Below are 17,713 nucleotides of genomic sequence, written 5' to 3' on the forward strand. Positions count from 1 at the left end.
ATTTTTCTCTGTTTCCTTGTGTTCTCCGCAATTACCTGCAGATCCTGAGCTCCGCTAGATTAAAAACTGAGAAGCTCTGCTTTCAAATAACAGTTTCTACAGACATTTCCCTGCAGTAATTCAGCCTGAGGCAAATGATTGTATGGACTGTGTTGTGCAAGGAGCAAAGGGCATGTGCCAAATGGCTGTGACCTCAGAAACCTTTGAGTAACCACTGAGTGGTGGATTTTGCAATGTCGCTCAGAGGATGCCAGCTGCACGAAGGTTTGCCTGTGGTGTGTAGTTCAGCAAACACAAATTATACTCCCATGATCCATCTTGACTTCAGAGAGGTGTTAGTGAGGTTAGTAACCTGTAGCTTAATGTTTCTGCAGGAATTCTGGATTGCCTTTAGAGCTTGCCAAGCGATTATATTTTTTTCATCCAAAATAACCTCTCATTAAAAACATGAATCAAACACTGGATCTGTCTTTAACTATAAAGATTTTTATTGATTTATTTCTTAAATAAATTGAATCAAAGTCTATTTCAGCAACTTATTTTGAGAAGCCTATAGGTAACACTAAGATGTCCCAAAGGGTGCTTTGGGGTGCAAAGTAAGGTTTTGAGAAAAACATTGTGTGTTGTGAACTTTCATCCCATTCATCTCTCTCAGGTGAGGAAGGAACTGAACAGGAAAGGCCCAGTGGTAAGCCTAACATTAGTAACCTGATACTTGAGAAAAGTGTGGTAGATGGAAATATAATTAATAGATTTTTAAGAACTTCTGTTAAGGTAAACCTCATGAGGTTCAACAAGGTCAAGTGCTTACAAGGGCATGTAGCACTAGGGCAAAGGGCAGGGGATTTAAACTAGAGAAGGGTAGACTTAGATTGGACATTAGGAGGAAGTTCTTTACTGTGTGGGTGGTGGTGGAGGGCCCATCCCTGAAGATATTCAAGGTCAGACTTAATGGGTCTCTGAACAACTTGAACTAATTGGGGATGTCACTGCTAACTACAGGGGTGGGTGGACTAGATGACCTTTAAAGGTCCCTTCCATCCTAATGCATTCTATGATTTTGATTACTGTGTTGCATACTATCCAATGGTGAAAACTCCATTAACCACATCACTGTTCATATGCTGATAACTGGATGCATTTCTGCTTGAGGTCTAGTTTCAATCTTCCTCTTTGTATCTGCTGGATTCTTTGTGTGGAAGAAATCTGTCCTTGAAATTTGATGTGGAAAAAATAAATGTTTAATCTTCACACAGGACTTGTGATATTAAAAAGATCTATAATGAATCCTTGAATAATTTATAATAGCTGAGAGGTGCTCATACCTTTTATTGACCCTTTATTGATAAGACAGTTTCTAACAAACTTGAGAGAAAGTGCTTTTTCAGCATCTAGGTAACAGCACCTCTGGCTGTTCAAGCTGTAAGAGAGGGTGGAGAATTCAGCTAATGGCAGGGCCTTTTTTGATAAAATACCAGCAGTAATTTTTCTCTTAACAATAAATGCCCATGCTGCAAATACTATGCTGCAGGTTGTGTTGCAACTGTAGTAAGATTTTGTGAGTAGGAGGGTAAGATCAGACCGAGTGTGTATCTTTTCTGTGTCACTTTTAATAGTAGAACATCTGTTGGAAGTGAGAATGCCCTTCAGATTTCAGAGGGAGAAAAAACACCAAGTGAAAGCAAGCTACCCAAGCCAGCTCTCGGAAGCCTCAGTGCTGTGACAAATCATTATTCCTTCATTTGTTGCAGGAGAGAATTTTGACCAGAGTCCATTACGAAGAACCTTCAAGTCCAAAGTTTTGGCCCATTATCCTCAGAACATTGAGTGGAACCCCTTTGACCAGGATGCTGTCAACATGGTAGGTAGAGAGACTGTCTTCTTGGCCTGTTTCGTGGCAGCTTCAATTCTCAAGTAGGTCCTGGGTTGTTTACAGCCGGCCCTTGTGATGTGATGATGAAGGTGCTTTGCTGGAGCTAAGACCACCTGTTCTTAGGTTGCTGGTTGAAAAGCTGTGGAGAATACTTTCATGCACAACAAAAGTAAAATGCTGCATTTCTCTCATTAGTTCTTGTTAAGTCTACTGTGTGATGAAACAAGTCTAATCACCATCTCAATGACTGGGTGAGAAGAGGTGTAGTCTGCAGGTACTACACCTGGGAGAGGTCCACAGGTGGGAAGGAGGTAAACCAAGGAATTTTTAAGATGCTTAATATTCACATGAAATTTTTGAGGACAAGAAACCCTTAATGATGCATATAGCAAGGAAAAGAGGAATATTTGTGCAGAAGCTGGAACTTACCTAAACCACAGCTTTTTTGGGTAGTCACTTCTAATGGCACCTGTAGAGCAATACATCTGTACATCTCTTTCCTCTCAACTAACTTTGGTGTGAATGTCCATGTGGCTAAGCCCTGTTGACAGGGGTGGGAGGAAGAAACAGCTTCTGGAGTGGGGGCAATGATAACTGGAAGACTGATGATCTACTGGAAATTTTCCCAAAGGGTTGCTATTCAAAGGATGTTTCCAAAATCACCAAAGCATTTGTTAAGAACATATCCTAGCAAAGACAACAGATTACTGGTATTTTAGCTTCCCAGTACAGAAAATTTGATTTAGTTTATGACTTAAAAGTAAACAGTTGTAATAGTAGTAAACAATATTAGTGCTTCCAGCTATTTTCAAAGATGTGCATTGCGTCTAACTCAAACTGGAAAGCTAGGGAACCCCATTTCCCCAATCTGGTTTAGATGTGTTTCTCATCTGAGGAGGGAAGGATTACATACTAGCTACAGAATCAACATTATGGTTGCAAGTATGAAGTCAGAAAAACCTCCGGCCCCTCACCTAGGAGACAGTGATACAAAGAACACATAAAACCCACAGTAAAATGGCTTTTGCAGATGCAAAAATTCATTTGGAACTTCTCTGCAATCATGAAGATGTAGAAATCTAAATCTCATCTCAATTTCCACTGAATTGTCTTTTTTAGCATTGTGGCAAATACTTAACAAGAAAACACTAGAGCTGGAAATAGCAGTGGTACAGAAAGCACTACACAAACATGGAAAGGCAGAGATGAGCTGATCTCTCCCTGTGCCCACTGACAGCTGTGATTTCAAACTATTCACTGCTTCAAACTGTGCACTGGTAGAGATGGTATTTGGGTTGGTCTCCATATGACTGTGCTTATACAGAAAACTCAGGACGATGCTTTATCAGCACAGTTAAGATGGTACTAACTCAACTACCAAGTCTCTGCCTTTGAGTTGAGGGGGTGTTGAGAGAAGTGTGGGGGTGTGTGCAGGAAGAATGTGGCAGCAAGAGGCAATAGCTGGCATTGCTGTGTGGTTTGTCTTCTCACATTACAGGTAAAACTGTCTAGTATTCATGAAGTGTGATGATATTATCAGACAAAAATGGAATGCTAAAACCAGCAAAAGACCTATTAAAATACAATAATTGAACTGAGATGCATTCAGCTGAAATCAAATAGCTGAAGAACACATCTTTCATTTGCAGTGTGTCACGGAGCAAACAAAAAATCCTAACCAACCAAAACAAAACAACAAACAACAACAAAACACCAGACAAGCAGCAACAACAACAAACACTCAAACAAAAGAAGTCATCTACCAACAGCAGCATCTTTTGGAACACTTCTTTGTTGTTTTGATCTTAAACATCATTTAAAGTAATATCCACCTCCACAAAATCCCTTGAGGCAATTATTGGCCTTTCTGATCTTGCTTTGCTGTATTAGTTCTGCTTATGTATTTGCTTTATATGAGCTTCCAGAAGCAATTTTCTTCAGAGAAGAAAATGCATAAATCCTTGAAGGTTAACTTGGGCAAATTCTGGCTTTGCTGGATGCCCGAGGAATTTCAATTGCCTTCTGAAACCATCCTGTCACTTTAAAAAATAACCCCCTGAAGTCCCAAGCAATCACTGTGCCAATGAGTCATGTTGTCTCTCCCTTCTGAAGAATATATCAAAGCACAGAGTTCTCTTTAATAGGGAACTATCTCTTCCCCCCCCTGCTTTTTGGGATTACTGCTGCCAAACGTCACATATACTATCTTCTGTGGCCATTCTGCAAGTAATGTGTTGCACCAAACCCAGCTTCTCAGTAGGGAGGAATGTGGGAATTTTAGGAAAACACCCTCCCATGTGAGCTCCCTGTTTCATCAAGCTATATACATTTTTGCCTATATTTCTGAACTCTCAGGCAGCATTGTCCATTTAGCATCTGAAATAAAACAATTAAGTCTCCCCAGTGTAATTTGAAGGAGCCGGCTTTAGTACAAACAAAACCACGTTTCTTTCCACCCCCTCACTCACACTGCAATTTAGGTATGGAGCTTGCTGCCACGGCATGTTGTGAACATGAAAAATACACAGGGGCTTAAGAAGTGTAATAGGGGATCTCATGGAGAAGAGGTCAACTAGTGCTAATGGGCAACGGTCCAGAGGGAACCTTTGGTTCAGAAATATCTGCAATTTATGATGACTGGAAGGAGAAAGAAGTGGGTGGGATTACAACATGTGTCTGTCCTGCCCCTGTGTTTAGGAAAAGGGTATCCCCTACTTACCCCTTCAAAAGATGGAGCATGGAGTAGGTATCTTTTTGTCTGTCTGTGCAGCTTGCCTTTTTTTTACAACCCATATTAATGCTGAGCCTTATTGCAAATATAATTTAATTCCACTGCTTTTTCTGCTGATGGATATGTTTAAATATAAATAGTAAAGTGCTCTGAAAAACAAAATCTTCTCCTTTGATCAGTAATCTTGGACAGCTTCATGTGTTTATATGAAGATGCAATAAAGGTGACTGACTGGCTGCCTTCTCATCGTTAGTCAGCCAGTTTCACCAGCTGGCAAAGCTTTCGGTGCCCTTAGCAGGTCCTGAGCTGCTCTTCCCAGCACTCTTCTGTGGTGCATGTAGCAAACAGACAAGATGTGAAGTGATTGATGTCCACGGCACTAAGATGAAAGTTTTCATGTCTTAACTGCAAATTTGAAGCTTTCTGTCGCTGGAAAATGAACGCATGCCCTTCCTTTTGATCTTAGCTTCTTAAGTGACTCTTGATGATTCTTCCCTGCCTTGGTACTTTTCCATCTTCTTTCTTTCTTCCTCTTTCCTCACCATGTCCTTTTGTAGATTTAATGTCAGCAGCAGCATCTGTGCCAGGGTTTGCAGACAGGGTCTTTAAATGTTGATACTCTGCCAAACTGTGACTGAAACTGATGGGTGTCCCTTTGTGTGTGTATACGCAGTTTGTAAAGGACAAGGGAATAATAATTAAGACTTAGAGGAAGTTTATTTAAAACAGCCTTCTGAAACTGTGTCAGCTGGCCTAAATTTCCCTGATGCTTTTCTGTTCTTGATTGTAGCAGTATTTATAATTTGCTTATGAATGTATATTTCCATAAAGTGAGGAAAATATAGCCTTTAATTGTGTTGAGATTAAACCCTGCCGTTTCAGTCTGATTGAATTGAATAAGGCTACCAATGAACGCCCATGTTCTAGAAATAAATTTTTATTAAGTGAGCTTGCCAAAAAGAATGAGGTTAACAGATCTATATTGTGCAAAATAAATTTAAATACAGTGTGAAGCAAGTGTTTTTTTAACTACCTTTTACACTGGAGAAGCAATTTGGCTGCAGTTTGTGGCTACGACGTCATGGTTTATCTCAGCAAAGTCCATCAATTGAATTGAATTATTCTACCAAACTCCAGGCTACTTATTTCCATATACATTACTGTCTAAAGAATACTTAGGAGCTTCCCTAGATAATTCAGGGGCTTGCTAGCATATTGTGAAGTGAGTCTGGACTGCTTACCTAAATCCCAGCTGGACTGGTAGCAGCTTTGTCCGGCTGTTGAATGGTCTCTGCAGGGTGCACTGATGAAGTTCAGAGTGTGATATGCCTGAAAATATATAATTGGTTCTTCTGAAGTCCTTTACTATCAGTAGAATTTACTCCTGGTCAAGATGATACTTTGGAGTACACATTCAGTTCAGTGTAATTCACATCCCATGGGAAAGATGGCTTCTAATGTTGCCTTTTGGAACAGGAGGAGCACTTTATAAGCTCTCTTTCTCTTCTTTATTTTTATTTCTTCAGATGTAAAGTACAAAGGAAGCTTCAGTTCTTCATGTATAAACATACTGATGTAGTTAGAACATAGGGAGTTTCATGCTGACACATTCCAAGAAGTTTTTGTGGGATGTTTTGTTATTTTGTGTTAGATGGCTAATAGAATTCCTGAGGAATGCCTGGAGAAAATGCCTTTAATTATCACTGGGGCTGCGTTTAAGTGAAACACTCAGTGTAGTAGAACCACTGCAAAAGATTCTGCTTAGTGGTAAATAAAGCATGAGGCTTTCATAGATTTTGTGCCTCTCCCCTCTTTTTCCAATACAAGCTATGAGGAAGAATGTAAGTGCAGTAGCTGTCAGTCTTTTTTCTTTCTTTTAAGAAAATTAGAGAAGATCAAAGAATTTCAAGAAGTCTGTGTAATTTGAATTGAGTGGTGTAAGATGCTTCTTTGACTCTCAGACTTTAGAGTACTGTGGGCATAATATATGCAAATAAGACCAAAAATTGGTGGCTTTATACGATGCTTAAGTAAATGAGACAAAGACGATTCAGTAGTGAAAATAACAGTAATGAAGATGAGTTGCAGTGGCCTACTAGGTGGATCGTGTTGGAGATTGTTTTCCCTTCTTCAGCCACATCTACTTCCTAAGTAGCAGCAGTTTCAGGCTGTTTGTTCTTGGGCTGCTTTTCAGGGGGATTATATTTAATGATATATGGCTTGTTATGATGTAGTGGATAAAAGGAATGTGCCTCTAAAGCAAAAGCAACAAAACAAAACTGTAGCTTAGATAACTCTATCTATTTCTCTTCTCTTTTCTTAGCTGTGTATGCCCAAAGGGCTGTCTTTCAGGACACAGGCAGATAACAGAGATCCACAGCTCCATTCATTCATCATCACCAGAGAAGATGGCTCTCGTACCTATGGATTTGTGCTCACATTCTATGAGGAGGTCACCAGCAAGCAGATCTGTACAGCCATGCAAACACTCTACCAGATGCACAATGCAGAGCAATACAGCAGTGTCTGTGCCTCCTCCTCTTGCAGCATGGACTCCCTGGCAAGCAGCATTGACGAGGGTGATGCCACATCCCTTGCCAAGCTCCAGCGGTACAATTCCTATGACATCAGCAGAGACACACTGTATGTCTCCAAATGCATATGCCTCATCACCCCTCTGCCCTTTATGCAAGCCTGCAAGAAGTTCCTGATCCAGCTCTACAAGGCAGTGACCTCCCAGCAGCCACCACCTCTGCCCCTGGAGAGTTACATCCACAACATCCTCTACGAGGTGCCCTTGCCGCCACCAGGAAGATCGCTGAAGTTTTATGGGGTTTATGAACCCATCATTTGCCAGAGACCTGGGCCCAATGAACTGCCACTCTCTGACTACCCACTGCGGGAAGTCTTTGAGCTGCTGGGCCTGGAAAACCTGGTCCAGGTTTTCACCTGTGTTCTTCTGGAGATGCAGATCCTTCTGTATTCACAAGGTGGGCATTCATCTGGTGATGCACATTAGGTCTGTTCCCAGCAGGCAGTTCTCAGGCAGCTGCAGCCACGAGAGCTGTTGATTTTAAGCAGGTTTGTAAAGTGTGAGAATGTAATGAAAAAATGTGAGAGAAAGGAGTCTGTCCTAATGAAAGCCCTAAATAATTGTTTCCTCCAGGCAGTCTAGGTGCTGCTTGTTTAATTATGCATTGTATTTATCACTTGTGACAGCTAGCAGTAGAATTTGCTTAATTATTATCCTTACATTGCCCTTGATCATGCTCCAAGACATCATGAAACTAATCCTGCCTTCTGCAGAAATACCAGCAGACACCATCTTTCAGAAGATACTCATGCTACTTTCCATTTCAAATTTCAGTAGCACATTGCAGTTTGAGATATCCTGTGTGATGCATGTGTTCTGGTTAAAGCACCCGGAACTTTTTAGCTGTGCTGGAACTGAATGGAGTTGTAGGGCAGCCCTTTGTAGTCATATCTGAGACATCTGGGAACTTTTCTGACAAGATGTTGGTGGTACGTTTTGAGACACTGAAGGTTGTAATCAGCAAAGGTTAGTTGCCTGCATGAAGCCTGTCCATACCAGCAAGCTTCTGAAAACGTGGCCCTTTCTTTTCTGGCTGTGTCTTTCTGCAATAGTGCAATACTTTGCAACAAGTCTTGGGAATCTCAGCTTAACTCAGAGGATGCTCAGGGTTTTCACACCCGTATTACTGTTTCCTGTATGTTGTTGGTTTCTGCCAGTCTAGCCTGGGTGATACTGGGGTAACAAAAGTTATTGTGCTGCAACTGTTGCAATGCACCAGAGTTTCCCACTGGGGTTGTCCAAATGTTTTGGAGGTTCTTCCAAGACTCATATGGATGTCTGTCCATATTATCACAATTTCTGTGATGCTGGCTCTAGATTTGTAAATTGTACCTCAGGCGTAAAGTTTGTGGGGACTGGGTTTATCAGACTAGAACGAACAATTTGAAGCTAGAAGGTATGTGTATCTCTCAACAAAAAAGAAGAAAAGATGCTGAATACCTGAACTTCTCAAGAGATGGGATTCAAGCAACAGAGCTTGGAATGGAAAGGAAAGTATGGGTAATGAACCTTCAGGCTCCAGAAGTGAACACTTGCCTTTGTTATATAAAAGAAAAGGTCAGTAAGTGTGTATTAATAATACTAATGAATAAATGACTGAGAGTGGGGAAAATGTTCAGGGAGGTGGAAGGAGGGTAGTTCTGCAAATGACTGTATTCAAAGAATTTCTAGTTCTTTACAGAGCTCTTCTCCACATGGGTTCCAGGGGTTTGCTTTCAAGAACTGAAAATGAAAGGCTTTATCTGCTCTTGGCTCGAAGTGTGAGCAAAAATCCTGCTGTTAGTTTTCATTAGGTTGCTTTTCCCCTCCCTTCTGCTTATGTGTGTGTGCTGCCTTTACCACTTGACACTGGGGGTTGACATTAAACAGCAGCTCCTCTGAGAAGACTCCCCATCACTGCTTGTTACTCCCATCAAGCCCTGGTCCCTGCTTGTAGACTCAGTGAAAACTGAGATTATTTTTTTTCCTGTAAGCTGTAGGAAAAATCTGCTTGTCAGATTTCATTTTAGTAATATTCTGTGCAGATGGAGAGTGACCTCCAGATGCCTCAGTTTTGTAGTAGTCCTTGAGATAGATACAAAGTAGCCACTGAATACTTTTGACTCCATTTTCAGCACCACCAGAAGTTATGTAAATAAGTGGGTTCCTTCCAGTTACTGGCTCAAGTTTAAGGGCTTGCTTGCTTTGTTTTCACTGTGGCACTGTTTAAAAGCAAAGTGAGAGTGACAATTAATCTTCTCCACCCTCCAAAATTCATGTTTGTTTTTTTTTTTTCATTTCCACCTCCCCCTTATTATTGATGTGTTTAGACATGTCCTTGATATGATCTTTGTTTCCCTGTCTAGTGTAGACACAACTTGGTGGCACATGGGGAAAAGTTGTGTTAGGGAAATACTGTGATTATGTAAATAGCATAGTAATGCCTGTTCCCAGAGGTGAGGAATGTGGAGTGGAGGTCAAGTGCAAAGCCTCACTTTTGGCATATCCTGATAGCTGAGTGCTTGGATAATTGTGCACTGCAGCTTATTTTAAATGTCAGTTTTGCAGTCCCTGGAAGAGGAAGGCAAAGCAGCTCTTTTACTATTGGACATATAAGTAGGCTAGATACTACTGAAATCTCCTCTCTAAGCTTTGAGAGCCATCAGGGAGAAACGTTATCTTAATTCTCAGGTTCTTTCAAGTCAAAAGATGAAGACAGTATTTGACTTAGAGATCCTTTCTTCCAAAGTAACAAATGAGAAAGAGATTTTGCACATTTGTCCTTCTTCCCTTTGTGCTTTAAAGTGAGTGGACTTACTGGAGTGTGTTTCCAGTGGCCTGGCCTTGCTTGAACCTTCCTGAACAAAAGAAGAGTTTAGTAGAAGATGCTCTTATGCTCACAGGGTGCAATTTCAAGCAAGACAGCATTGTGAATGCAAAGGCAGGATTCACTGAAATGATCCCATTCTTGGGAAATCAGAGCACTGGACCAAAAACCTAACTTCAGTTCTCCAAACTATTTCAGTGATGGCATGGCCAATGACACAGCAAGAAAATATAAGCTGACCTTTTGGAGCCTCATTGGAGGGAAGCTTTTCATTCCAGCTTGCCTAAACAAATAAAATAAAAATTGTTCTTATTTTTAAAGAGTACAGACCTTTGGAAAGGTGAGTTGGAGAATATAAATTGTTGCACACTCCTGACCATGCAGTGAGCCTGCTGGCTGTCTGCTGAGAATCCGAAACTTCTCGCTAAACATCTGAAGTCAGGCTACTTTTTGCAGCCAAGAAAGAGCAGGAGGGATATGGATACTACAAACACTGGGAAACACTGGCCAAACAGCTTCAGTTCCTAACTTCCTAGGCAAGTGAGGGCAGCAAACTGCCTGGCTAAAGGATGGTGGTGAAGGGGAGGTGCAGGTAGTTAGCTTTAACAGCAGCGAAGAGGTGGCAGAAAGATTGTGCAGAGACTGTACTGGCTTTTCTGGAGTGATTTTTCTCTAGTCAACTAGCAGTTATGATGAAACAGTTTATTTTTAACTCTGTAGCTGAGGAATAATATTTGCAGCAGCCTAAAACAAAGCCATCCAACTAAATAAAGAGGTGAGAGTGTTGGGTGACTTTACCCAGCTTGCCCTGGACATATTCCCAGCATGATATGAGAGTGTCTGGCAAAACTCCGTGAAGTGGACAGGACCAGGTGGTAACTGTTAGTACTATGGCTGCTACTGTCAACTTTAGTTATCTAGTTGCTCTGTTCATGGTATTTTACAGGTGAGGGGTACCCCATTACTTGGGAAAATGAAGGGATTTCAGTGGACTATAACTTCATCTTGTGACCATGGAGGTCAAGCAGAATGATGGAGAGACTGGCATGAGAGAATGATGAGGTCATTTTTTGCACTCACTTTTTAAGATCTTTTGTTCCCAAACACTCCAAAGTAGACAGCTGCTGTAATCCTCAATTTCTCTCAAGTTTATGATTTAAACTTTAAAGCAGCCTAGTGCTAAGGAGATATCACCATTGCTTTGAAAAACAGAGTTTGGGAACTGCTGGTGTGGATAATTTTGTCCTTCTGGGGCAAAAGCTGCTTTGACTAGAGCATTTCAAACTGAAGATGTGGAACATCTGTGCAGCTTGCTGTGGCAGCGTTAGGTCAACATGTGAAACAAGACAGGGATAGCTTGGGAGCTGGCAGAGACCTGTGCTTGCATCCTCAATGGCAAAACAACTTCAGAGTTAAGCGAAATCACTGTTGTGTTCAGTTCTGGGCCCTTCACTATAGGAAGGACATTGAGGTGCTGGAGCATGTCCAAAGAAGGGCAGTGAGGCTGGTGAAGGGCCTGGAGTACATGAGATCTGAGCGAGATGGGGTTGTTCATTCTGGAGAAGAGGAGGCAGGGGGAAGACCTCATTTCACTCTGCAACTACCTGAAGGGAGTTGGAGTGAGGAGGGGGGGCTTTGATGGCAAGAGACAGGACCACAGGAAATGGTTACAAGCTGCCTTAGGGGAGGTTCAGGCTACCTGTTAGGAACTATTTCTTCACTGGAAGGGGAGTCACCATCCCTAGGGGCATTCAAGTGGTGTGTGGACCTGGCACTTAGGGACATGGTTTAGTGTTGAGCCTTCAGTGCTGGATCAAGAGTTGGACTGGATGATCTTTGAGGTCTCTTCCCACCAGATTTCTGTGATTCTGTGCTACCTTCATATAGAGAATACTTCTAAGCTGTAATAGGGCGTTTTTTTAACAATGAGGCTTTGAAAAACAAGAGGAGGGATTAGATATTTTTTCCCTGCAGTTCTTCTGGGTGCAGTCTTTTGCTTGTAGCCTTATAAACATAATCCTTTATAAATCAAAGCTTGGATTATGATGTGTTCCTATGACTTCCAAAGGAAGAACTATCAGGCTTGCAATAAAGCAGGAAAAAATGATACCTAGTCATACTCATTATCACTAAACAAGGCACATGGTGTAGCACACATCTAACATTGTGTGAGCTTACAAGACTTTCACTTATGGAACAGACTTGCTGTTGTAGTTTTATTATAGTTTATTCAATCATAGCAATTAATTCTCTTTCAAGTACCCTTTATTTTATTCAGAACATAGGTCTCCCGTGAGACCATGGAAATGTAGGGGTATTGTGAATGTCCAGGCTTCCAGCAGTGTCCAAGTTAATAACACTCTATGATAGCTGCTGGAACTTCCCAAGGATCAGTAACAAACCGCCACTGGCGTGAGCTGTCTGTTGGAAAGAGATTAATTGAACTGTGGACTCTGTGGAAGCCTCGGCAATCCATTTCATATGTCTGGCTTTCTGGGATTTAAACATGAGAGGGTGGATGAGACAAAGATAAACTTCTTAGAGCTTAGGCTGTTTCTACTCGCTGTAATTCTGGGCATTTCCCAAGCTGGTTTTCAAAGGGCCTGAGTAATTGCTCCTCAAAGGTTGAAAGAGTCCTTGCACTTTTATTTTTCAGTCTTAGAAATTATAAAACAAATTACTATGCATATATATATGTGTGTGTGTATAGTCATCACACAGAACAAGGCAATGTCTGAAAGATCTTCCTTACACAGACTATTTTGGGGGAGATTTTTGAAAGCAAATACACACATGATTTGCCTTTTAAAGCATCTCACACCGACTAGTTACATAGAAAACCTTTGCTCTTCTGCTCATTGTTTAAGGAGATGCTCTTTACACTAGCATTCATCAAAAACAATGGGAAGCTATTGTGGAGAACGATTTACATATAGACAAAAAGTGTCTATGCTGTGAAGGTGGTTTAGGTGTAGGGCTCAAGGACACCACAGAGGAGCCTACAGTGCATGTGTCCCTGGAAAGCAGGCAAGTAATTGGATAGAGAAATAAGAGAATCTAATTATACTCTTTAACTTCTGTGAAAAGACAAAAACATTTTCTAACTAAAAGTGGCTCAGCTTAGTTGTCAACATGGCCTTAAAAAGTCAAGTTTTTAAAGCATCTGGAAACAAGGGAAAGGAGCTAATATAGGGTCTGTGCCACAACTCCTGTTTGTATTCACAATGAACTGCAAAGGAAGACTGGGGCAACTGCTTTTACACTGGGCACACACAGGCACACTCCACCACCTCCTCACTCTTTTAAATGGCTTCTTACTATTTTCCATTATAAAACTTCTTTACCTTTTAAGAATGCGGAGGGGAAGAAAATGAAATTAGGCCTTTACATTCCAGTTGTAGCAAATGCTGGATAAATAACACAACACCTGAAAGTGCTCTTGAGCAAAGCTGTTGCCTTGCTGGAGGCTGTGTCCTCCCCTCCACCCTGATGCCCTGGCACAGAGTTGCTGCCTGCTGCGGAAGCTGCTCTGCCCCAGCATCACAGGGATGATCTAGGGCCTTCCTGGGTCATCAGGGGCATCTTCACATGCCCTACTACCACTTTGTCAGCTTTGTCAGAGACTTTTATCCTGCTCTCAGAGGCTTAACCATGCTAGTAATACGAGCTAATTCAAGTTTTCCTGTGAATTAATTCTTGAGGTGGCTCTTAATCATAAACTAATTTATGCTGAACCACTGATGGCATGCTATGACATGGATAAATAGTGTAAATGGAAATTTATTGAAGTGGAAGCTATTTTTTTCCCCATTAAACTTTTGCCAGGAAGGGAACATGAAAAGAATTGGTCTTGGTGGGCATCCTCCTCAGAATGTTTCTCTTGGGGCAGAGCTGACCCCCAGTCTGAGATGCTAATTTTTAGTTCAGGCAAATAGATGCAGCCTTGTCTTGACCATCCTGTTTAAGGAAATATTTATTTTCAGCTTTACATAAATTGCTGCTTTGCTTTCATCTTGCAACTCGTGCTGTAGCACTCTTCTATTGGGGATGAAGGGCGTTGCAATGCTATGTGTCATTTCCTCAGGATGGTCTGCTGGTTACCACTCCGTGTCACCAACCTGTCCAAGTTTCCTGAAAACAGCACTGGTGATTTCTGTGGTGAAAAAACATCTCCTGAAGTGGTTTTGTGCATTATGTCTGAGATCTCTTGAAAATCACCTGCTCTGGCTTGTCAGTCATCACAGCTGCTAGTATACAAACCAGATGAAAGATGGAAGCTTTCAGGATGCTTTGAAGTCTGTGATGCACAGAGGCACTGCATCTGTAGAGCTATTGAGATCTGATTTGAAAACCCTTGCTTTCATAAACAATTTTTGTCTCAGATGTGAATTTCAGGTTTCCTTTTCCATCTGCAGGGTGCTATATATAAACATTACAGATCTACAGTGCCAAGTCCCTAGACAAGTCTCACAGCTGTTGTGCACTCTGCCTGACTCACACTCAGAGCACAATATTAATGTTTGTTTTCCATTTTTTCCAATATACCTGGCTCAGCTAATCCATGCCTTGGTACAAAAAGCACCAGGAGAATAGTAGTTGCTTGCAATACTTTGTAGAGGTAGCATGTGGATAAAAGTACTAGTCACGTGAATGTTTTAAAGCCAGTTCCCCTGTTTCCCTCTGAAGAATTCTCTTATTCATTAAGGCTCGTGGATTTTTAATTTCCAATTGTTTCTTTGTTGGTTTTGGTTTGTTTACAACTACTGCTTAGAATCATTTTGTTCCTTTTGGTAAGGTCCTCTTTGAGAACATCATCTGAATATCATCTTCCAGGATACATGTTTAAACGCGTGGCCTTGCAAAGCTGTGGTAATGCTTTATGCATGTTCAAGGAGCAGCAGAGGAAAGGAAGTGGTGTCCAGGTAGCCCATGGTTTCAAATGCTTCCAAGTGCTTTCAAAGAACATTAAAAGGAAATGAAAGAGGAAGCACAGTCTATTTTTAAAGCATTGGACTGGATTTAGAACATCCAGGCTGACTTCAGCTCCGCAGTAGGCTTCCTGCCTTACCTTTAGTGGGTTACTGGAACAGAAAGTTGGACAACTGCCAAATTCTTCTCTCATCAGGAAGGCTGCATGTGTTGAAACCGGACTGGCAGTGTAGTGATCACAGCAAGAACGCTGTTTCTGGTTTGAATGAGTGTATGTGGGCACTCTTCCGTAGGCTTTACACTCAAAAACTCTGTGGTTGGGCATTTGCTGAGAAAATCCCAGATTAAATTCTCCTCTGCTTACAGCTAAAGATTTGAACCTGTTTTGGAGGTAGCACCTGAACTAGGGAGGCCTTAGCTCTTCTGGGCAGGGGTAAATTGTTGTCGCTTTCCCCTCAAAAGATCTTGTTTCTGCTGTACTGCAGTATGGGAAGGATTTTGAGATACCGGGCTTCTTTGTATCAGGATTTGGTTTTGTTTTCATGTTGAGCTTTGTGAATTGCATAACATCTCAGAGCTTCTATACCCATTTTAAAAATACCTTTTTTAATAGGATTAGTGTTGTTATCCTGTACTATAGAGACAACTTTTGTTACCCTTTTAATAAATACATTTAATGGTGGAATAGAACTATGTAAGACATGAATATTTATGCTCAGAAAGGCTTCCTGGGAGTAATGGGGTTTGGTAAAATAAAAAATGTTTGAAGTTTTAAAGTACTGTCTTATTTTCAAAATAACATCTTACCATGGGTTTTGTGATGTTTTATCACCAATGTCCTTGCCAACCGGATTTTAAATGCAAAACACAGAAAGATAATTTGATGTCACTCTCTCATCCTCTCTCTAGACTATCAGCGTCTGATGACGGTGGCAGAGGGGATCACGACACTTCTGTTCCCATTTCAGTGGCAGCATGTGTATGTCCCCATCCTTCCTGCCTCTCTTCTGCATTTTCTGGATGCTCCTGTTCCCTATCTTATGGGGCTGCAGTCTAAGGAGGGAACCGATCGGTCCAAGCTGGAGCTGCCTCAGGAGGTGAGTCTCGGCCCTATGGGATTGCTGCTTGGAATTGTGTTATTGCTTGCATGAATCTCTGCTGGGAAATGCTATGTTCAATGTTGTGAAGCTTATCAGGCACCATGAAGACTGTTGCCATCAGGACTGAGGCATCAGAGGAAGTCTCCACAGCCCTTCTGATCCATTTCTGCATTTAATGAGTACTGCTAATTGCATTGACCTTTAAATGCTTCTCTTTCTGGGACCCTGAAAGTTTCTTTGCTTTTCCTATATTACACGATTCACCAGGTTTTGTTACTTTTTGTCAGCACCACAATCTTTTTGACAGAGCACTAAAGAGAATCTTGTTCAGGGATGATCTTTGGGAGTCTGGATCTCAGACACATTTGCTAGATAGTATAAACCTGTCCTTGTCTTTCCACTGCTGGTGAGAAGAGTGCCCTGTCAGCCACATTCCACCTACTAGTGAGCCTGCATGTTGCTTGTTGGGTCAGGTTTTACCTGGTCTATTACATCTTCCACAGAGGAAAAAAAAAGGAAGGAAAGGTGGTCCTCCTAGTCTAGGTGCTAAAAGCTTTAGTGAAACTGAGACGATTACAACTGCTTCACATTTTAACCTTGACACTGATCACCGTACTGTAAAGACTGGGATATAACTAGCCTGCCTGCATTTGAGGTGGTGACTGGACCTATCTCTTGAATATGCCATGTTTTAACTTGGATTTCTTCTTAAAATTAGTGAGAAACAAAGAATAGCTGTTTGGCTGTAACATCTTATGGTGGTCACAGTGCTGTGCTTGGCTCTACATGGGGACCTTTCCTGGGGGCAGAGGCCCTAAGGCTTAAAAGTAGGTTCTTTTACTGGGAAGGCACATGAGAGCTGCTGGGACCCCATGTGGAGTGCTGTGTCTGGAGTCCTCAGCAAAAGAAGGATGTGGACCTGTTGTAATGGGTCCCAAGGAGGGCCACAAAAATGATCAGAGTACCTCTCCTGTGAAGAAAGGCTGAGAGAGTTGGGGTTGTTCAGCCTGGAGGAGAGAAGGCTCCACCTTATTGTGGCTTTTCAGTACTAGAAAGAGACTTAAAATAAAGCTAGGAACAATCTTTTTAGCAGGGTCTGCTGCTACAGAGTAAAAAGCAATGGCTTTAAACTAAAGGTAGACTTAGCCTAGACATGAGAACAAAATTTGTCTTTTTTACTATGAGGGTGGTGAAATACTGGAAAAAATTGCCCAGGGGGGTGGCAAATGCACCATCCCTGGAAACATTCAAGGTCAGATTGAATGGGTGTTTAAGCGACCTGATCTAGTTAAAGATGTTCCTGCTAACTGCAGAATGGTTGGATGAGGTGACCTTTAAAGGCCCCTTGCCTTGTATGATGTTATGAGCAGCAGCAGAGAAGAATATGCAGGGGGGCTGTGGAGAGAGGGGGCACTGTATTTATGTGGAAGTGGACACAGTGCAAGGATAATTTGTTTTTTAATAAAGATCTTTTGAATGTATTTGATGGAGGTGACTGATTCTTAGCCTTGGTGGCGTGTAGCAGTGCAAATCAAGTCTTGCCTCGTGGATACAGTGACCCAGTTGCATGAAATTTGCATTGGCATGGAAACAAGGCTGAAATCTAGCTATGCTTTTCAGTAAAACCATGCTAATATTACATAATTACTGTGATTTTAAAAATTATTAGTCATGTGCTGTT

The 17,713-nt window shown here is 41.6% G+C and overlaps 1 protein-coding gene across 4 annotated transcripts in view; it reads left to right on the forward strand.

The window, feature by feature from the left end:
- The window catches only part of DENND5B (DENN domain containing 5B), a 104,593-nt gene that overhangs the window by 47,827 nt on the left and 39,053 nt on the right, over positions 1-17,713 (forward strand). For all 4 annotated transcript variants that reach the window (XM_054167628.1, XM_054167630.1, XM_054167629.1 and 1 more), the window contains 3 exons: positions 1,752-1,861; positions 6,928-7,594; positions 15,842-16,029. In XM_054167628.1, the coding sequence (XP_054023603.1) occupies positions 1,752-1,861; positions 6,928-7,594; positions 15,842-16,029 (965 nt within the window). The remainder of the gene's footprint in view (positions 1-1,751; positions 1,862-6,927; positions 7,595-15,841; positions 16,030-17,713) is intronic.

Source organism: Dryobates pubescens, chromosome 15, assembly GCF_014839835.1.
Source record: "Dryobates pubescens isolate bDryPub1 chromosome 15, bDryPub1.pri, whole genome shotgun sequence".
NCBI classification, from domain to species: domain Eukaryota; kingdom Metazoa; phylum Chordata; class Aves; order Piciformes; family Picidae; genus Dryobates; species Dryobates pubescens.